The sequence below is a fragment of the Ylistrum balloti genome, unplaced genomic scaffold (assembly GCF_031769215.1).
Source record: "Ylistrum balloti isolate Yb309-2 unplaced genomic scaffold, AGI_CSIRO_Ybal_v1 Utg370978, whole genome shotgun sequence".
Classification (NCBI taxonomy): Eukaryota; Metazoa; Mollusca; class Bivalvia; order Pectinida; family Pectinidae; genus Ylistrum; species Ylistrum balloti.
In genome coordinates this window covers 553-23,801 of record NW_026782548.1, presented here as the reverse complement: position 1 = coordinate 23,801, position 23,249 = coordinate 553, and the positions used below count along the sequence as shown (strand labels likewise).

Genomic DNA, 23,249 nt, shown 5'->3' with positions numbered 1-23,249 from the left:
TTTTTCCCGATAGTTACATGTACTCATGTCATCAAATGATATGTTTAATTTGAATGCTGTCTTGAATCTGGCTGAAACTACATATAACATATCATGTGATGTATAAATGTTTTGATAATAACATTTTTGTATGCGCTCTTATAATATTTCAAAACATATTTGTACAACTTTTGTGTTTCGTTCTTCACAAGGTATGTGTGTTTACACTTATTATCTGTAGCTGTTCCACAATTCCAGTTTTTGAAACCTATTGGTAATTTCTTTCCATATGTCAATGTAGATTCTTCAGTTGTGCACACTTCACATGAATCACAATATTTTACTCTTGATCCACTTATGAATAATTTAGAATGGGTAAATGTTGATCATTATTTTAAAGTACATGTATATACATGTTTATGTTGATGTTTGAAAATATTTTGTTTTCATTGATTGTCAAATTTGGGAATGAATGATTGCAGAATGCTTGATAGAATATCATAGAAATATGATTATTCCACGGTGTTTTCTATTGCCTGGCATCATTCAACAGGGTTTGATAATATTGTGTTTTTACTTTGATTTCACTGTGTATAGTACTGTACACTAAACATATGATTATCATTCTTTTCGTGGCAGTAGTTAATCAAGACCTGCCTTTGTTATTAAATTCAGTGCCTTTTTTGTTTTCAAATATAAATCTTTATTATTGATTTTATTGTATATTATCACTCCTGAAAGAATTTTTCCGGAGTTTTTCATGTGTTATAACTTATAATTTATATGGTACCTTGTTAGAGAAAAATTTGTTTTCCTATCTTATCAACATTCCTCATATTGACCAAAGACAAAATGTGAGTTTTAAAGAAAAAACTTGTATGTGTAGGTCAAAGTTTCAGACATTTATTTCCAAAAACAGATTTATTTGCATTATTTCTAATTAAAAGAAATATAAGTACCCTAAAAATTTGTGTTGTTCCTAATTTTTCTTACCTATTCTTGATTTATACATGACAATAATTAACTTGATACTTTTTTTCGACGATACTTTTTTTCGACTCTCCATTTTTTTTATTCTCCATTTTTGTTGATTGTTTTCTTTATATAATACCTTAATTTTTGTTAGTGTTTCCTTTGTAGATTCTTTCAGTGTTAGCTAATTTTCTATTTGTAGTTTTTGCCAATTTTTTGTTATCAAAAGTTTCTAGATTAGAAAACCAATGTTCCCTAGACTACATTTGATGTAGATTAAACATGTGAAGAATGTTTATTTGGTACAATATGCTTATGTTCGTGGTGTCCAGTTTTACTTGTTGTGTTGGAGTGTTTTCCAAACAACTAATTGTCAATTACATGGTGAATGTTTTGAGTAAGATATTCCATATACTTACCTTTATTGTGGTGAATAATGTCCATCATCTCTGCAGGGTTTGCCCTTTTTTCCCCAAATTCCTGGTCATTATCAGAATGTGTTTGATCTGCTACACATTCCACCATACTTGTTAGAATGTGGTGTAATCATGTGGATATTTATTTTGTTATTAAAACCGAGAGTTTAGTTTTTATACTTTTTATAAGAATAAAGTTGTTGGTTGGAACCTGAATTGATGTCTTCTTTCTAATGAATTTTCTGTGACTTTTTTTGATTGGTCACTTCCCCAATCCACTATATGGACTGCAAAAGAAACCTTCCAGAAAGATTTAGGACTTTCTAGAAGAGACCAACATCAAATCTGATATTAATGCCACCAGTACTTTCTGAAATATAAATATTCAGTCAAAATATCAACTGATGCAGGACCTTATTTGTCCTTAGATAATATAATACAATAGCTGAAAGGTAACAGACATGGAGTTTTTGGATTATTCTAATACAATCTGAGAAAGGGTATCAACAAATATTTCTGCCTGTCAGTCACCAGTCTCTTTAAGTTTAGACATGAAGGAAACCTTCCCTCCCCCCCCCCCCCCCTCCTTTCCTTATTTTTCCAATGACTTGTAGTACTACCAGAAATAATGCTAAAATATTTAACTTTCAAAATTAAAGATGACTACCAGATGGGAACCTTGTTATTTAAATCAGTCTTAAAATTTAATATATTCAACTAAAGGTCAAGGACCTGGAATCTTTATATTTGACTGGAAGTTACCTGGGATAAAGCCTGGCAAAGTTTATGAACAGAAATAACTTTTGCCCATATTTGTGGTTACAGGGGACGAAATTTTAAATGATTTCTGATGAAAGTATTGGTCTAGAATCATATTCATATCATATAGTTTCTTGGATCAAGCCAGACAATTTTTGGGGAAAAAAAGCAAACTTTTCCCATAATCAATGTCACAGGGGTAAAATTTGTAAAAAAATTCAAACAACTTCTGATTAGCCAAAAGGCCATTGTAGGTTTCAGATTAATCTATATTTAAGGTCACAGGGATCAGGTTTGTTTAAATGTTCAAACAACTTCTTTTCGATAACCAAACGGACAAGAATCTTGATATTTGACTATCAGTTTTGTTGGCTGAAGCCCAACATAGGTTGTGAAAAGAAATGATCTTGACTCATTTTCAAGGTCACAAGGGCCGACTTTGTAAAAACCTTCAAATAACTGGAGATGAAACAAAATAGCTTAGAACCACATTTTGCTGGAATATTCTTTAGATGAAGCCTGAAAAGGTTTGCAAAAAGATTACCTCAACTTCAATTTAAGGTGGAGGTCAAATTTGTTTGAAACATTAAAACAACTTCTTATTAACCAAATGACCTAGAATCATATTTGGAAGGAAGGGCTGTTGGGATGAATGTCAATGATGTGAATGATAATGTACATGTGTATTTGTAAAAAAACATTTAATACAAGGGGAGCCATGAAGGTCCATTACGCCTCTTGTTATATGGAAAAATATTGCAAACTCATATATAGAATTAATCTTCACTCATTTAGTATTCCTTGCCTTAAGAATTGTAATTTGGAGACACGAAATGTACTTTAAACCTGTGGAACCTAATCTACCTTTATGAACAGACAAGGAAACATTGGCATAAGGTCATCATGTAATTACCTTTATTTTCTCATATAACAATAGTAAACAAGAAATGATGAAGCTTAACAAAAAATCTTTTATATATGTATATATATAGGCAACAAAAGAGAGAAAATTCCAACATGAACTCAAAAAGTTATTACACAAGCAACACAATACGGTATACATATTAACTGAACAATCCATGAGACATATAACTCGTGTAACACTTGTGTCATTCATTAAGCACTTTTACCACACCCGAGAATCAGTGTTACTCAAATATGATCAGCATCACACAATGTGTCTGCTTCTTACAAATGCTTATACACTGATACCTGATGAAGTAGTAAGTCATCAAAACACGTAAGTGCCGTTGCATTGTTATAAGACACAGGACATTAAAATAGATTGTTAGTAAAAAATGTTGATTTAAACAAACTTTAATTTTATTGAATGGTACTGTTTTAGAATATTTCCTTGTCATATTCTGAAAATACTAGAGAGGCGTAATAATATATTTTCTTTTGTGAAACAGCTATCAATAACAACATCCTATGGGGTAAATGTAAAAAAAAATGTTTACATTAGAAATTTACCTTAAAGCAAATTTCCTGTTACATGCATAGCGTAATAAACTTGGTGCTATGTATTCAGCTTCTGTATCGTCATTTCAGATAAATAGTAATACTGTTTAAAAACTTCAGCAATAGTTATATTTTTTACGCTATCTCTAGTCAGGTAAAATACAAATGAACTATGTTTTATTGATTTAGAAATTGATTTGAGGATGAAATGAGTGTAGACGGTTCATACCATGGCTGTTGTGAAAGCAGGTACAGGTGAAAGATAAGATGATATCAAATCATGATATTACATAATTGAGCTTTATAAGTAGAGGGCATCAACCCCAAATTAATTTATACATTGTGGCTAAACCTTGTGCTGATTTTAAGGCAATAAAACAGGTTTTTATTTAAATCAAAGCACACAACAGTTCAATGAATCCATACATCACTCACAAATTATAAAGTTAAAAAGATTAACTGTGTTCATAAATGACATTGAAAAATTTAATTTAAAAATGATGAAATTTTTCAGAACTTTTACATACAAATACGATGTTGAGTGTTCTTTAAAAGGTCAGACAACCACTATGGTGAAACCACTGTATATATGAGGGATTTATTTCTAAATGTGGTTAATTTCATGACCAAAATGCTGAACTACTTGTATATGAGGAATTTATTTCCAAAATGAATGTACCATACATCTGTTTCACAAATACCAATTGTAAGTCACTGAATTATACACACGTAGGAAAATTACATGACTGAATGACCTTCCCCATGACCTCTAGATATCTCAGTAGGTGCTTCTACTCATTCAGCATAAATTTACAAATTCCGGATTTAATGATGTTCTGTATTTTTAAATAGTGAAATTGTTCAGACCCCGTTCTGCTACAACCTCTTCATCATCTATTTATATAGGTTGAATATTGTGCTGAAAGGAATACTGAAGTGGAATCTTGAGTATCAAGAATATTACTTTGAGTATGCATGGAATTTATGATTAATAATCAATTATAAAGTTAAGATAAAAAGTAACCAATTATATAACTATGTTAATAAATCCAATACATTGCATACTACATGTAGTAATATTAAAAAAAATTCAAAGCTAACTTTCTACATAACAGTTTGATTTGTGAAAATTCATCATTCGTTTACAGTTTTAACAAAAATATACAATACAAGTACCTCCAACTGCTTTATAACAAATTGGAGTACAATTTTAACAATTAAACATCTCCTAATATTTGAATTTGACTTTTTGCTTGCGCATATATTCCACGAAGAGTAAATCTGGTTATGACTACCACCATTTGTCTACCAAACCCCGTCTTACAATTTTCCATTACATTACGAATGGATTTGATGAGATAAAGGGAAAGAAGCAAAAACTGAGAAAGTGAAATGTACTGGCAGTAAGGGAAGTGGCAGTATATCAAGGTTTTCCAGTGGCAATAAATTGCCACACAAAAACCCCAAGTATGAGATTCAGTGTAAATGATATGTGTGTAATCTCATTTGAATTTTAGATATGTTATCTCACTTATTTCATATTGTTTATCACTTGTTAAAAGTTAAGGACAAATAGTGAAAGCTTGACCTTCAAATATAATGAAGGTCCTGGAATCTAAACTATTTAACTTCTATCCTTGTAAAACCTAGTCCTTGAGTTGTTAATTATATTTTACCCAAAAGCCCAAGAGTGTGTTATAACTCCTTAAATAAATATTGGGATGTGGGTCCATCACATGACAAAAAATTCTGTTGTCACATGGCATATACTGGTTGTTGGTTAAAAATTTTTTTTTTTAATGCATTTATTTCTTCTTGTTACAAAAGTGGGTAAACTCATCATTGTAAAGTAGAATGTATAACTTTACTATTTCTGAAACCAGGAGTCATCTCTGTGACTAGAATTTCTCAGTTAACATGCTATCTCTTAGATAATCTATATATTTCAAACAGGAAATCACTTTCAGTCCTTGGACAGCCTCAGAAAGTGAAGTGTTTTTCTTATCCATTTAGGACTACATGAGTACAACAACTACAAGGCATTTATGAAATGATTTGATACTGAGCTCTGTGAAGTGACTAGATAATACTGTTTATCCAGACAGTATAAGCCTGTACGTGAAATTATGAAAATCAAATCTAAAACTGAAATAAGAATTAACTTTTATCACATAAGAATATCATAGTAATTCTTGATGGCATAGATGAAAAAAAAAGCACAGCACAATGTGCTTTTACTATAGGAGGAATCTGAGCTAGAGTTCCAGAGAAAACCTACCAAATTTTGAAAAGTCCTAAAACTGGCTTCATACATCTTATGAAACCTCAGTATTTAGAATCAATAACAGTCAGTCAAAATCATCATTAAAGAAACAATACTAGAATGTCAGTCTTGGATGAAGATACTCTCAATATTCTGATTTTGTATCTTCAAAATACTGTAAACATTATTTTTGAGGGATTCTGTTTTTCACTGCTTTAGAGGATGGACTAAATATGCACCCTGTTAAAAATATTGATAGAAGAATCCCTAATAATTCTGTTTCATACCTTCAGTGAAGATTACATCTCTTTCACTTCAAGATTTTGGTAATACCACAAACCACACAACCAGGAAATATTCATAAACCGAGAGAGAGGTAAAATAAGTATTTACTTACCTTTGATTTTTTATGTGGAATAAAACACTCTTACAATTGATTTTCTGATTATCACGGCTGGTGAGCTACTTGACTAGAATTACTAAGTCTTGATCAAGAAAATAAAATTACATTGAAAATATACATCAGAATGATATATAAGTCTTCATCAATAATCTATAATTCATTAAATGCATATTTTAAAATCCAACGTTATAGAAATATTTTTTGTAAGATTCTCTATATTTCTACAAAAATATTCTCTGAAGAACTTTCCTGAAATTTCCTGAGGGCTTTTAAAATGTTCTTTTGTAATATGATTTACAAACTAATTGGTTTCCAGTGCTCGTACATATATATGTACTTTAGGAGGGCCTTTTCTGACAATAGATATGATTTTATATGATTGAGCATGCATATACAATTCACACTTAACAACAATCATGCATTAAATAAAATAATGGATTTCAACTGTATTTTCCTTTAATAATATTAATGTACTTCATTCACGGTTTATAATGGGTTGATATTTAAGACAGCATAATTCTACAGGCTTTGATGCATAATGTCAACTTATTTTTTATGTCGACACACATTTTACCTATGAAATTTGTCAACATTTACAAAAATGCTAGCATATCTACACATTCTGTAAACATATTTACAAAATGTCAACACATATTTATCAAATATGTTAACATAGATTGTGTTTACATAATGTGTTGACAAACTCTTTGATTTACAAATGTTGATGTGTATTGTATTTTTTAAACCCCTGTTATATGTCAACATATTCACACATTGATCTATTTTTACATTCTGTCAACAAAGCATGCATTATGCTAACAGACTATTAGTCATCAGGTTGTTGAGTCTAATGATATTGGTCAACTCTCCAGATTTATCAAATATTATGCATTATGTCGTCACATAGCAACAGATTTTCTGTCAAATGTGTTCACTATGATTCCTCAGAACTTATCACAAGATGCTGCACACTTTAACAGAAAGATGTTTAGTGACAACTTTTACATGTATCTAGTATCTAGGTTCTGGTGTGTGGCCAAAGTAGCTGGAGTTCAAATTAGGAAGTTGAAAGGTGTTATCAGATGTACACAATATGTTTAAAATCTGGAAAGACATGTTCAGTCTGATCTGAGGGGCTTTAAGATTTCATGTTCCAGTCACCAAAATATTCTAACCTTAAATTCAACTATAAAAACTCCTACAAACCACAATTCTGTGTGGGCAATCATTAATAAAAATATCGTATTAACTGAAACCTCCCTAGGACTCACTAATAGTGATAGTTTGTGTGATACAAATGTACACCAAAGCATATCACATCTAAATATGTCCTAAAAGGGCAGCTTATTCTGTAGATATGTTTCCATGGTAATCATTGTTTTAGAATTTGACATTATTAAATCATTAACCAACACTTATACACTAGATTTTTACCTGTACTTTAACTTATTGTCTATTTGATTTTTACAAAGCACAAGAAGAATTCATATTTTAAGATATCCTGGACTTATCAGATATTTCATATCTATACTTAGTAAGAATCAAGATTTTTTTTACATATTCAGAAAAAATAAAGGTAATTAATTTAAATATATTGTATATAAATAATTGAGTAAAAAAGACTAATAAGAGATTGCTTTTACATGCATGTACAATGAAAATTTACAAGACAATGCTTAGTCATTGTTAACAGAAATTTACATATTAATACAAATTATAAAATTGAACTAGGCAACAAAATTAAATACGATAAAATATGCAAACACTACCAGGTATACAGTTTTTTTATGATATGATAGTCAACATGCAATGACAACATAAAGACTTTGTTTACATTTATTTTACAATAAATACACACAAAATTATTCATAGGGGTATGACTCCACAGTATAGATGTGACAATTATTTCTTAAATTCTATTTATCACCACACATCTATTCCCTATAATTGCTTAGAACAGTAGTATTAGGAATCCCAACTACAGTTCAGAAATATCTTACAATTAAATAGTATACAAAGTGGTAGATCCCTATACTTCTCATCAAAAAGGCAAAAAAAATTAAGTAATTAGCAAGCTTTGTTTGGTTTGTGATCTGAAACCAAGAAATCATCCTCTATCTACCACTGACAGTAAATTCAAATGTAACAGTAGGATAAGACAACAGTTCTCTGTGAATCAAAACCATTGATCATTATAATGGTGTTAAGCACTCTAAATATTCATATCAGTAATGATCTAAATCTATATATGAATATTTTCACAGACATATTTATTTCTCCTTGTTTTATAGAATTGATGGGAATACTTTATTCTCACTGGCAGTCATGCCAATAATTGAAAGCAAAGCAGCACAGTGATTTGATTGTGTCTCATCTGTGCATGCGCATTAACAGCATGTGCCAATCATGAAAAAAGAGTGCTGGTTTGGAGATATATGAAAAGCACCTCACTTGAATATAACATGCCATTGCAAGCTTGCCACCAGCAACAGGCAAATCACCCTATCAGAATGGAGTGTAACCTATCATTATAAAAATTTATCACCAATGACTGCAATATATTGAAATGCTACATTGCATAAGAACAGTAAAAATACACCATTTTGGATACCACAATGGCACGATCACACACAATCAAGTTCAAATATTAATTGTTCAGCTTGTAATGCTTATTCCACGTTAATTAATTGAAAAAAATCATACAAAACGTACATCAAAGTTTATAAACATACAGATTGTGTACTTTGTACACCAACTGACACCAGACATATTAACTGGAAACATAGATAATTGTTTGTGCTGTTTTCAGAAACCAAAATTATTTCATCAGAGCTTATCACATAAAATCTAAAGATATGAAATATTTGTATTTTATAGACAAGTTTAGCACTACCCTGTAGAAACATAATATATCCTTTACTATCATAATTTAAAAATTTAAACTCCATTATGTCTCGACAAGCAAGCAGTACCCTGTAAATCAGTTATATAACATCTATCCTTATACCTTATTAAAACTGAAGACAGATTTCATCTGTTGGCCATGAAAATTGTTTTACATGTATAATATATATGTGTGTGCGTTCAAAAAGGAAAACTATAGCACCAATTCTGCTGGAGCACTAAATGAACAATTCCTCACTCAAGTCTACTAATATACTGTGATAGTCCATTGCAATTAAAGCTCATTACAGCAAACAGTAGTAACACAAACAGTTCATAACATCAAGTAGTAGTGAAACTGATAGCTCACTACATGAAGTAGTGGTTAAACTGGTAGCTCACTAGAAATCTCACAAATATACTGTTACTTTGAATCTGATAGCTCACTAATGAAGTAGTAGTGAAACTGATAGCTCACTACATGAAGTAGTGGTTAAACTGATAGCTCACTACATGAAGTAGTGGTTAAAGTGATAGCTCACTACAGGAAGTAGTGGTTAAACTAGTAGCTCACTACATGAAGTAGTGGTTAAACTGGTAGCTCACTACATGAAGTAGTGGTTAAACTGGCAGCTCACTACATGAAGTAGTGGTTAAACTGGTAGCTCACTACATGAAGTAGTGGTTAAACTGGTAGCTCACTACATAAAGTAGGGGTTAAACTGATAGCTCACTACATGAAGTAGTGGTTGAACTGATAGCTCACTACATGAAGTAGTGGTTAAACTGGTAGCTCACTACATGAAGTAGTGGTTAAACTGATAGCTCACTACATGAAGTAGTAGTGAAACTGGTAGCTCACTGCATGAAGTAGTGGTTAAACTAGTAGCTCACTACATGAAGTAGTGGTTAAACCGGTAGCTCACTAGAAATCTCACAAATATACTGTTACTTTGAATCTGATAGCTCACTAATGAAGTAGTAGTAAAACTGATAGCTCACTACATGAAGTGGTAGTGAAACTGATAGCTCACTACATGAAGTAGTGGTTAAACTGGTAGCTCACTACATGAAGTAGTGGTTAAACTGGTAGCTCACTACATGAAGTAGTGGTTAAACTGGTAGCTCACTACATGAAGTAGTGGTTAAACTGGTAGCTCATTACATGAAGTAGTGGTGAAACTGGTAGCTCACTACATGAAGTAGTGGTTAAACTGGTAGCTCACTAGAAATCTCACAAATATACTGGTACTTTGAATCTGATAGCTCACTAATGAAGTCTTAGTGAAACTGAAAGCTCACTACATCAACTAGCTCACTACAGTGAAACTGATAGCTCACTACAGCAAGTAGAAGTGAAACTGACAGCTCACTACAGCAAGTAGAAATGAAACTGAAAGCTCACTACAGCAAGTAGTAAGAAAACTGATAGCTCACTACAGCATGTAGAAATGAAACTGATAGCTCACTACAGCAAATAATAATAAAACTGATAACTCACTACAGCAAATAGTAGCAAATTTAGTAGCTCACCAGATATTGTGTAATAGAACTAGTATATCATGCAATAGCAAGCCCACTAAACAAGAAACATAATCCCTTGTAAACCTTGGAATAGATTCTGCATGTGATGCTATGGCAACAGGACACTCCTTGACTTCTTGTTGTAACCTTGAACTCTACAAACTTGCACTCAGAATGACAGGTAGTCACATGAACACACATGAATGTGAGTGAACATCAATACAGCTGTAGATTTTTATCACATTGTCAGTTCTGTGTAAGCTTGTAGAATATTTTTTTCCAGTTGGTTGTACTTTGTTAACTTGTCGAATGGTTTGGGATCAAGATCAATTATGCTGACAGAATAGTGGAACTTACGACCATGGTCATCTGTGAGATATGGAGAAACACCAGCAGTCTTGCTCCTAGAAATAATTGAATTCTATTATTTAACAAAAATACTGAAATATCATTAACAGCATGTACTGATAATTATACATATAATTAAAAATAAACCATTGTACAAAATATCCGGAAAATACTGCATACAGTCTTTTTGTCAATAGAGCAAATAAAAAATGATAAAAACAAAGAGAAATGGGGCTCGCATAGACATACTCCCACACTCTCATCATTATTTTGTCTTTTATTTTGAAAATCCGTCGAATTGTTCATATCTTGTACACAAGCTTTTTACTTCAAAAGCAGTCAAGAGTCGATCACCTTAGACCTTTGGTGACCTTAGACCTTTCATCTTGATTGATGACAACAAAAATCTAATTGTATGCAAAACTTAATGAAGTGAATATCCTGACATTGAGGACAATGTTCAATCAAGTGAGCAACATTTGTGAAATATCAAACTTACTGTGAACATGATGGACATCTCTGCATGGCAACCATGATAGAACAATCTTGCATGGTTTTAGATACAATGAACCGCTTAACCTATATAAACAAATTAAAAATACAATTATATATATTAGAATGAATTCAATTTTTCAAGAACTTTATCACATCAAGCTGCAAATTCTTTTACAATATTAAAGAAAGCTATTTTCAATATTGACACAGTGAAATCATGAGGGGTACAATTTACCCAAGTTAGACTTCAAAAAACCCCTACCACAAAATGTTGACATCAACCACAATTAATTAAGGTCAGCAATGTTTCAAATACATCTCTTTTGTAAGTTGGTAAAATGTGTGGTCAAATAGTTCACCAAAAATCAATTTACCTTTAGTAAGAGAAACTAGTATTCGGAGTGTAACTCTTTAGGAAAAACCCTATATATTATATTATAGTAGCATACTTCCTTAAACATTCATTTCTCTGACATGACTCCAAACTTGGGATGATCATAAATCTTGCAAGGTAGAACTTAAGTTAAGAGTGTTATTTGGTAACCATTTACAAATCTATTTTTGACTTACCTTGTAGACAGCATATTCCAGACTGTCTTTGTCCTCTGTTTCTAAACTTTGTATACACGGTTCTAACCATAACTCTCTAGTGAACGGACCATATACTCCAAATTTACACCTGTCACAGATAAAATTTGTAAAAATTGAGAACAAGTTGATACATGTAAGCTTTCAAAATAGATAAATCTGAAAACATTTCTCATTTTTATATATGTCTAACTTCAATTGGTAAATCTTCCATTTTTTTGTTACATTTGCATAAATATGCTGCTCACATGAAAATAAACGTCAAAATTCAGTATTACACCTGTATCAGACAGGATATAACTTGACAAATGATGTACAGGTATAAAATCTCACCTGTCCTCTGGGTGGGCCTTCAGATGGTCTTTGACTCTTTGGTACAGAGGAAATACTCCATCAATATCAGACATGTCGTCTAACTGTTGAGTACATAGTATTCGTCCCAGCACAGAATCAGGTGCTGTCAACATCACTGATGCTATAAGCAATGGAATTAAAAACAAGTGTAGAAATCAAATACTGTCATACATATCAAACACGTTTAAACAACTCTTTAGGTAATGTGACATATTTCAAGCAATAAAACTCAACCTTTTAGAATTCTGATATAGAATTGAGACTGTTGGAGGGAATGTTGACAAATTTGGAATATTTTTATAAAGCCTGGTCAAAAACATTTGTTGAAGAATGATCATTTTGTTGAAAATATCTTATTCAGTTGATAACATCAAAACCTGTTTTAGTTACTTACCATCATTTTCAGAGTTTTCTATATCTGGGTAACTACTCTTAGCACAAACGTTTGAAGTGCTAAACTTTGTCCTATTCATGACCTTGACCTCATTACTGGCATGACCTTTACCCTCTGATCCTCCATTAGTTTGAACACAGTTACTAGAGGTGGTTTGTTTTGATTCTATATGGCAAATTTGTGTAGGTTTTGTCCCCTCAGGGGTAGACAAGAGGGCATCTACAATCAGATCTAGAAATGTATGTAGCTCACTGAAACAAAAATAAAATTAATTTCAATTAGTGGAAATGTATGCACTTGTTTTAAGTAAAGGGAAAAAAAGTTTAAACACTCAATTTTGAAATGTATAAAAACCTGATTGTTGATATTATATCCCCATATACCACCTCTACATTAAAAGATTCCACATTTTGCTGGTTCTATTCATTTGATCTCTTCTCTGCTTAAATATTGATTTCATTAATAGTCATATAAAAAGTTGACATTCATATCATATGTGAAAAATTTTAAACGGTCACATACAGCTATCTTGAAATCTAATAGAACTCAATATTTAGCAGTGACAACTCAGACACAATATTTTTGTAAAGTTTCAAGAAGATGTTAACTATTGTAACAATGTTGCATACATAACTAGGAACAATACTAAACATATTCATAAAGATTAAACATAATCCATTCCACAGATATAGAGGGAACAAGCTTCACAAATCCAAATCTGAAACTGCTGCTGGATTAGCAGTCAGTATTTCGTTAAACTTTTCTTCCTGAATTTAAATATTGTATATCTTGCAATTTTTAAAAGGACTTAAATATATTTTAATGTTTAAATGTGAAAGTCAGCTTTTCATGAACACTTAAGTGATTCTATCACAGGTAAAACCAATCTTCAAACTTGTGAATGTGTGTACGCAGATGACATTAAACCTTCAGGAAATGACTAGAGGTATGTAAATACTTACTGCTGTTTCTGAAGTCCATTTGTCAATCCATTGACTGAATCTCCAAAGAATGAGTGCAGAAGACCTGCTAAATCTTCTTTTACCGTATCACTAAAGACTTCTCTTCCATCCTGGAATTAATGACCCCAAGTTTTGTAAGAGTATTCAAATAAGACCAATACATCATAAAGGGCATTACAACTCACAAGGTGATATATTTCGGAAACTAGTCTTCAAAATGTTCCATACCATATTAAATTCTCTTAAAAATGAATATTGGAATATTTAAATACTGAATCAGACAAATATTTGTATACATCTCTCAAAATTGACATCCCTAAGATACAATATACAATGTAGATATACAAACAAGGAAATTATACTTCAATGTCCTACAACAAGTCCTTTCTCTGATTTTGGATCATTATTTGTAAATTGACCTCCAGGGCAATTTACATGACAAATACAGTATTTTTGTTTCTCTCTGGACCCCTTAATGATTTCCATGGCAGTAACAGAATTCTAGCCTTTCTGTTAAAGGATGGGAGTTTTTGCTTTTCTATCAGAATAAGGATGGTTATGGGTTCTGTTCACAGACCAGACTGTCACCTGTTTCTGTCACAGACCAGACTGTCACCTGTTTCTGTCACAGACCAGACTGTCACCAGTTTCTGTCACAGACCAGACTGTCACCTGTTTCTGTCACAGACCAGACTGTCACCAGTTTCTGTCACAGACCAGACTGTCACCTGTTTCTGTCACAGACCAGACTGTCACCTGTTTCTGTCACAGACCAGATTGTCAACTGTTTCTGTCACAAACCAGACTGTCACCTGTTTCTGTTCACAGACCAGACTGTCACCAGTTTCTGTTCACAGACCAGACAGTCACCAGTTTCTGTCACAGACCAGACTGTCACCAGTTTCTGTCACAGACCAGACTGTCACCAGTTTCTGTCACAGACCAGACTGTCACCAGTTTCTGTCACAGAACAGACTGTCACCTGTTTCTGTTCACAGACCAGACTGTCACCAGTTTCTGTCACAGACCAGACTGTCACCAGTTTCTGTCACAGAACAGACTGTCACCAGTTTCTGTCACAGACCAGACAGTCACCAGTTTCTGTCACAGACCAGACTGTCACCAGTTTCTGTCACAGAACAGACTGTCACCAGTTTCTGTCACAGACCAGACAGTCACCAGTTTCTGTCACAGACCAGACTGTCACCAGTTTCTGTCATAGACCAGACTGTCACCAGTTTCTGTCACAGAACAGACTGTCACCTGTTTCTGTCACAGACCAGACTGTCACCAGTTTCTGTCACAGACCAAACTGTCACCTGTTGCCATTTTATCTTTAAATGCCAACTTACTTTGTAATCTGTACTTACATGAAATATTTTGAAGTTATTTTGTGGTATACTGTACAATGACAATAGGGCGTGTTTCATTCTCTGTCTGTCCCTGTAAATAAACCCAAACAATATGTCTTACTGGTGGTTGTACATTCATGACAAATACCTAATTTTGAATCCTTCAGTCCTACCAATTTAAGTATTATACAACGTATAGAAACTATTATTGTTACAAATTTATCAAAATCATTGATATTTCAGGTTTTCAAAGTGGTAACAGATTATCTTCAATATCAGGTTGACCATGACACAAACAGATTATCTCCTATATCAGACTGACCATTACACAAACAGATTATCTCCTATATCAGATTGACCATGACACAAACAGATTAACTCCCAATATCAAACTGACCATGACACAAACAGATTATCTCCTATATCAGATTGACCATGACACAAACAGATTAACTCCCAATATCAAACTGACCATGACACAAACAGATTATCTCCTATATCAGATTGACCATGACACAAACAGATTAACTCCCAATATCAAACTGACCATGACACAAACAGATTATCTCCTATATCAGACTGACCATGACACAAACAGATTATCTCCTATATCAGACTGACCATGACACAAACAGATTATCTCCTATATCAGATTGACCATGACACAAACAGATTATCTCCTATATCAGATTGACCATGACACAAACAGATCTCCTATATTAGACTGACCATGACACAACCAGATTATCTCCTATATTAGACTGACCATGCCACAACCAGATTAACTCCCAATATCAGATTGACTATGACACAAACAGATTATCTCCAGTATCAGACTGACTATGACACTAACAGATTATCTCCTATATCAGACTGACCTTGACACAAACAGATTATCTCCCAATATCAAACTGACCATGACATATACAGATTATCTCCTATATCAGATTGACCATGACACAAACAGATTATCTCCCAATATCAAACTGACCATGACATATACAGATTATCTCCTATATCAGATTGACCATGACACAAACAGATTAACTCCCAATATCAAACTGACCATGACACAAACAGATTATCTCCTATATCAGATTGACCATGACACAAACAGATTAACTCCCAATATCAAACTGACCATGACACAAACAGATTATCTCCTATATCAGATTGACCATGACACAAACAGATTAACTCCCAATATCAAACTGACCATGACACAAACAGATTATCTCCTATATCAGACTGACCATGACACAAACAGATTATCTCCTATATCAGACTGACCATGACACAAACAGATTATCTCCTATATCAGATTGACCATGACACAAACAGATTATCTCCTATATCAGATTGACCATGACACAAACAGATCTCCTATATTAGACTGACCATGACACAACCAGATTATCTCCTATATTAGACTGACCATGCCACAACCAGATTAACTCCCAATATCAGATTGACTATGACACAAACAGATTATCTCCCAATATCAAACTGACCATGACATATACAGATTATCTCCTATATCAGATTGACCATGACACAAACAGATTAACTCCCAATATCAAACTGACGATGACACAAACAGATTATCTCCTATATCAGATTGGCCATGACACAAACAGATTATCTCCTATATTGGACTGACCCTGACATTATCAGAATTTCTCCCAGTCATCAACACCGATGAGAGAAAAATAGAATGAAGGCAATTTTCTTAAAACAATCTAATAAATGATGTAATTTTTATAAAGTTACAATTCAAGCATAAGAAATTCCAGTAAAAGAAAAAATCTATTTCTCTTCCTCAGATATTTTTGATGATTAACCTTAATCACACTCACCCTGAAAACAGTTCAAGGGGACAGTAATTACTGCTGTTGTTCCATCGACCTTCCTTCTCCTGGAAATCAAACATTTTCTCATCATTTCAGTGAAAAGTTGAAACTTTGATCACCATCATTCACACATCAATACAACATTAAAATACATACTTATTGGACTTATTGTGGTGTTACAGATTTTGGTTTTGCATTCTTTGTTTTGTTTTTTTTCCCCTAAAACTCACCTTTAATTTCTTATGCATGCAGAACTTGCAGACCTTTCCCTTAATTGAATCCCCTTTTACTAGACTTTCAGGGGCTGGCATGAAGCCCTTCTTTGGCTGTAATGAAGAAACAACAGAGCTTAAATCTTACCACTATACACATCTATGCAGCAACTTATAGAATGAACATTTGTCTTTATTTTTTCTTTATTCACCTCTTTCTTTTCTATTTTAAAGTGACAAACTACAAATAATTACCAAGAGCAAAATTGACAAATTACATTTACCTTGATTTCAACACTTATGGTGGGAGTATAATGTTGTTTTGGATGGGCTGATGATGTCGGTTCTCCAACAAAACACAGATCTGGTAGGACCAAGGCTGAACAAGTGGCAGGATCTATCGTCTTGAAGTCTTCATCATGAATTTTCCTATAAACTATATGGTTAAGAAAAATAAACAAACAAAATTTCATTTCATAAACATTTTAACTTTTCCTCCAAATCCTTTTTATCACATCTGTACATAAAACAGTGACCTACAAAGAAACAATATAAAATCCCAATTTCACAATCTGTAACATATTTTCTTTAATATTTTTTAATACATCTTTCCTTCACACTGTAAATCTACAGTCCATGGGTTCGAGCTATTTTCAAAGTGCCTTCATCTTAACTTCCTGTAAGTAGATCCCCTTTGAATATTAAACTTTGTATCCTTTTTTCTCTCTTGTTTGATTGACATCTTCTTTACAAGACTTGAAGAACAAATAAGGATTACTTTCTTCTGAAATAAAATTGTAGCATGAGAGAATCTGGTCTCTCTGATCTATGTAGATGAAATGAGAAAATATTTCTTTCTCTAAATTTTTATTTACCTGGCCTTAAATGCTCTATCTCTGATTCAACTTTTTCTACAAATCCTTTTGGTATCTGTGTCAGCCTCTACAATACACACAACATTTTCAGTTTAGTAAGTTCTTGAAATTCACTTACAAACTTAAGATACATGGCCCTCATAAATATGCACATAGATAAGTCTTTATTTTTAAGAAAACATTTCAATTTGAAGCAAGCTGAATATCAACTGTGATTTCTCTAAGCCACAAACATCTTTAGAAGAAGTGTTTTTATATTCAAATTTAACCCACATTTCCTTGTACACTTTTAAACCTTACAACCTTGAGAATGGGTAAAAGTGTGACTTACCGGTACATAAACAAAGCTGGAAGACAGAAGGGGCTGCATGACATTATGGATGTAGTTGACAACCCCCTGGAGATTTTGATGGATGTGTAAGGACCGTTCCTGAAATATGTACATACAGAATCATGATTACCCTTCAATTAGCCTTTATATATTTACAAAGTATTGTAATGGTACATCTAACTCAAACATTTAATTATTTTGACTGCTTTTTAAGATTTCTGATAATGCAGAAAACAACCAATTTAATCACAAAACTATCCTATTATCAGCTTCTCTTCAATTTAGCAATTACCACATATGTCATAGCACCTTGCAAAGCTGTCACTGGCAGGAAGTGTCCATGGTTTCAGTTGATGTGAAAATTTGTCAGAATTTTGATTTTGCATTTTATTTCATCAAAGACTCAGTTAAAAAAACCCATTGATTTTAGTCTTGTTTCATGAATCAACTTGAAAAGATATATTTTGTTGTACAAAAAGAATGCGTATCATTTCAAATTTTTTTTCCTATTACACAATTGATGTAACAAGTGCAAGACATACAGCATTACTACAAAATGATAATCAAATCCTTGTACAAGGTGATACATCTGGCTGATGTTTCTATACATAGAGCTTTTCATGGAGATCTGCAATATGAAACAAATCATATACATGTTTCAATACTGTCTTCTTTATGATCAGTGTGACCTGATTGTCATTTACGGGTTTGTGCCTGGAAAAGCTGCAAATAGAAGACTAGTGAAACAGGGGAAATTGAATGTTCATTGGATCGTTCATTAATTATTCATTCCACCAGACACAAGCTAATGTCACTGTAGACAATAAAATCCAGGTACAGTGGTAATGACAATGGAGTCGTCAGAGGAACCACAAATAGAAACAATAAACAAAAACCAATTTAGTAACTATACTGATACTAATGAATAGGTGACAGCATCCACGGTCAAAATACTGCTTCTATATACTCAGGTACATGTACTTTTTTTCCTTTTCAGTATACTACTGAATAAATATGTCATTCTGGTTTATTCTTGGGTTAATAATAATAATAATAATAATAGTCTTTATTTATACTTGATAACAAATTTGAGTCAATGACTCATATTACAATTTGGTCAAGTGTTTACTAAAAAATATACAATATTTACAAAATGTACATAAAAGATTCAAAACCATAAAACTGAAAGTAATATAAGCGAATAAAACATACATGGAAAATTATGTGGATTCAATAAAAATTTTCTTTGAGCTTTATTAAATACGGGAATATTACCCATTGTGGAAAAAGGGGGAAATAGTGGCCTATTCTAAAAATAGAGAAATTTTAGACATCCCTTTAGGTCAGAATTCAAAAGAGGAATAGGATAAAAATTTGTGACATAATTGAAGACTACATGAATAAAATATTTCTTTTTTCTGATTGCATGATTTCAAAAATATACTTATTAGCTTTGTTTTGAGGGTAATCTTTCGTATTTGGGGAAAATGTTCCCATGTTTTCAGTTTATTTTCTTGACAGGGTATTTTCTTATTATAATCAGAGGAGTAAATAAACATACAACTTGGGGGGTGCATTATGCTACCCTTTTCCAGTAGTAACATTTGTCTCGATTAGTCCCTGTCATCCTTCAAAGTCCTCAAACTAATAACTTGCCATATGCTTTGTGTATATATACATGTATGTATTAAAAGGTTTTGTATTTGTTTTGATATGTGTACTGTAGAGTTAGGAATTTGTGCCAAGCCCCTATGGTTCATCCAACCATCACTAATCCCACTGGTCTACTGTAGGTGCTATCAATAAATTGGAGACAGAATGACAAAACTTTACCACATTTTAACTAAATTGAGAGACATAAAAATAAAAATATAACCAAAAACAAAACAAAAAAACAAAAAATGGAACAAAGATGTTGAGATAAGAGATTCTACCACTGTAACATTACAATCACTCAATTGTTCACAGAATTTTCACTTCTTTATATTACGTCAATTCTCAAAGATGATCTGCTCAACATTTATAAATATAATATTTGAATTTAACAGTAGTTATAAATATTGAGAATAAAATCATACCCTGGACAAATGTGTAAATACATAGTGAAAAAATTGTATTGATAAGAGTCCAGCCACAAAAGTATAAACCAATCAAAGTACTGAAAGTACTGGTATGCTAAGACCATTAAAAAATAAATTCTTTGTTATTAGCTTGCTATATACTGAAACCAACTATATGCAATCAATAAATCATTGCAGCCCATAAAAAATGACCAGCAGATATCAGAAATAACAAGCATAGTAGTATTACTTATGTAATACATGTCCCAAGTAGGCTCCAAGATGCAATGATAGGGAAGTTGTCCATTTCTTTGGATACATTGTAGGGAATGTTGATCATGGACACCATATTATCACTTTAAAGACTGTGTATCCTATTGGTTTAAGACCATTAGTTAGACCATCATGCAAATAACATGCTACATACAAATATTGGACAGCTTCATTTTCCAGATTGTTTGTAAAAGACTGCATAAGAGTGCCAATTTTCTAAAACAAACATGACTTGTCACCATAACTTAAAATAGAAGATGCCTATTCTTCCAGAAAACCTGGTCTTATTCTCCTTGTACTTTTTCTGGGAATCTTCAAGTAGATATTGACTTTGTTCCAATTTTTCATGTTTATATATTCTTTGTTCTCTAAAACTTGTCACAAGATATTTTATTCCTCTTGTATTATCATTTTTTTTAACATCCTTACAGTGACCTTGAACCTTGAAATTTACAAGATGTGAATATCTTTTAGGTTGTGAAATTTGATAGAAAAACGAGGGTAATACAATGGAAAAACACCCCCATGCAACTATCCGTTTTTTGACTGTGACCTTGATCTTTGATATCTGACCCTGAATTTCTAAAGAAACCGACTTCTCCTCACAAGGGATACATGTTCCAAATTTGATTAAGGTATACTAACTGTCTTGGTCTCAATGCGTTTACAAGGTAATCATATAGTACTTATGCAAGTACTGTGACCTCTACATTCAATCCTCAAAATCATTACTATATCCTCTCCACATTGCCCAGGGATAACTGAAACTGTAATCCAAATAGCTAATACCCCCATCACCCACAGCCTTAGTTATCTCCCCATGGTGACCTTTTGCAAAAAAACATCCTCTGAAACACAGCGGCATGTGCACATGTTCCCTAATATTCCTGCGAAGTTTTGTTGAAATTGGTCCACAGGTTTAGAAGTTGACCGACATGCAAAACCTGTCTATATTGACCAGATGCCATGGCAATCAATATTTCCAGGGGAAAATGGTGCATGCACATCTACACATTGTCCCGAATATTACTGTAGTTTCATTGGAGTTGTCTAGACAAGATGTGTCTACAGACAGACAAACAGATGGATGGACAGATAGACAACTTGATTCGATTTACCCACCCTTTTGGTGGTATAAGAATGCACAAGAGTGCTTACAAATTCCATGTGGACAGACATCATGGAAAAATAATAATGATAATAATAAAAATAAAAACATGATAAAGATGCTTATATCTTGTTTTCTTTATTCAGTATTCTTTCCATGCTTTGATCAGCAATGTAATCTTGTCATGTAAATATCCTAGTACAAGATTGCATACACAAAATTGTTGTAGGTAGACTTTTAAGATAAATAAAAAAAAATACATGTCTAAGTTTAAATGAAGGTTTTAAACAGAAGTCGTATTATGTTCAGTATACAGTGATTTTTCTAGACAATTGTAAACTATAAACTCGGTATACAGCGATCTTTTCTACACATTTGTAAACAACAAACTCAGTATGCGGTGATCTTTTCTACAAAAAGTTTTTATATATATTGTATATACATAACTCAGAAAAAAAAAATAAGTAAACCTTTCTATGTACACTACAAACTCAGTATACAGTGAGCCTTTCTACATAAACTTGGTATAACTAGTGAATCTTTCTACTTAAGTAAATTGAAGATTGTAAAGAAATTTACTACAAATGCAGCATACAATGATCTTTTCCACATTTGTTTAGTTTCTGCCATTTGTTGATTCTTCTTTTGTGATGGTAAATATATTGCCGCCTTTAGAGAGTACTGTGACCTTAAAAGGCAACATGGTTGTTAGCATATCCTCAAGTGATTAACCATCTTCAACATCTAATTGGAGGTCGGAAAGAAGGACGTTTTTCTCCACCATAAGGTCCTCAAATCCATTGTTGGTCACAATGGCCAATTCCAAGTTAGAAGAATCAAGAGATACCTTCTACCATTCCAGATTTCATTTCTTCAGGGACATCCACCTGCTGAAAGAGAGTAAGGGAAATAAATAACTATATTTCTTTATTGCTATGATTATGTGCAAGAAATATACACTTCTGTATAAGCTTATAGTCTTGAACTTCCCAATAGGAGTCTATATTAAATATAATTAATTATTTTGACATTCAGGACTGTCAAATTATGAAGTGATGGACAGCTAGAAAATAAGAATATCTTGACCATGGTCATACAGAGATTGAATCATAAAGTTAAATTCATGAGATAAATCTGTGCAGTATGATAATTTATTTTGACGTTTGTATTTCAAAAATCATTATGACTTGAAAGGTAATGTGTAATTTAATTAATTACATTGGACCGTCATGCAATGGCAATGCCATTTTCATAATGTAATTGTAATTTCATTAATTACGTCATCATGTAATTGAACCCATGCCTGTTACAAACAGTAGCTGTCCTAACTGATCCTAAAATTAAATTTGGCTATGTCTATCACAAAATTAATGTTGGCTGTCTATTA

The 23,249-nt window shown here is 32.5% G+C and overlaps 1 protein-coding gene and 1 long non-coding RNA gene across 2 annotated transcripts; both read right to left on the bottom strand.

The window, feature by feature from the left end:
- Positions 1-3,019: 3,019 nt before the first annotated feature.
- Positions 3,020-4,587, bottom strand: LOC132559847 (uncharacterized). The gene is made up of 2 exons (XR_009554639.1): positions 4,231-4,587; positions 3,020-4,168 (listed from the first exon to the last, which is right to left on the bottom strand). It is a non-coding gene; the product is annotated as an uncharacterized LOC132559847 (long non-coding RNA).
- A 6,311-nt stretch (positions 4,588-10,898) lies between these two features.
- On the bottom strand, positions 10,899-18,520 carry LOC132559850 (inositol-pentakisphosphate 2-kinase-like; the record flags this gene model as incomplete). Its single annotated transcript, XM_060224480.1, has 12 exons — positions 10,899-11,064; positions 11,508-11,587; positions 12,074-12,182; positions 12,425-12,566; positions 12,840-13,090; positions 13,802-13,911; positions 15,172-15,244; positions 17,010-17,068; positions 17,234-17,329; positions 17,500-17,651; positions 18,091-18,157; positions 18,422-18,520. Coding segments are annotated over 12 exons (1,404 nt in total), but the record flags the coding sequence as incomplete, so codon positions are not given.
- Between the last annotated feature and the right edge of the window lie 4,729 nt (positions 18,521-23,249).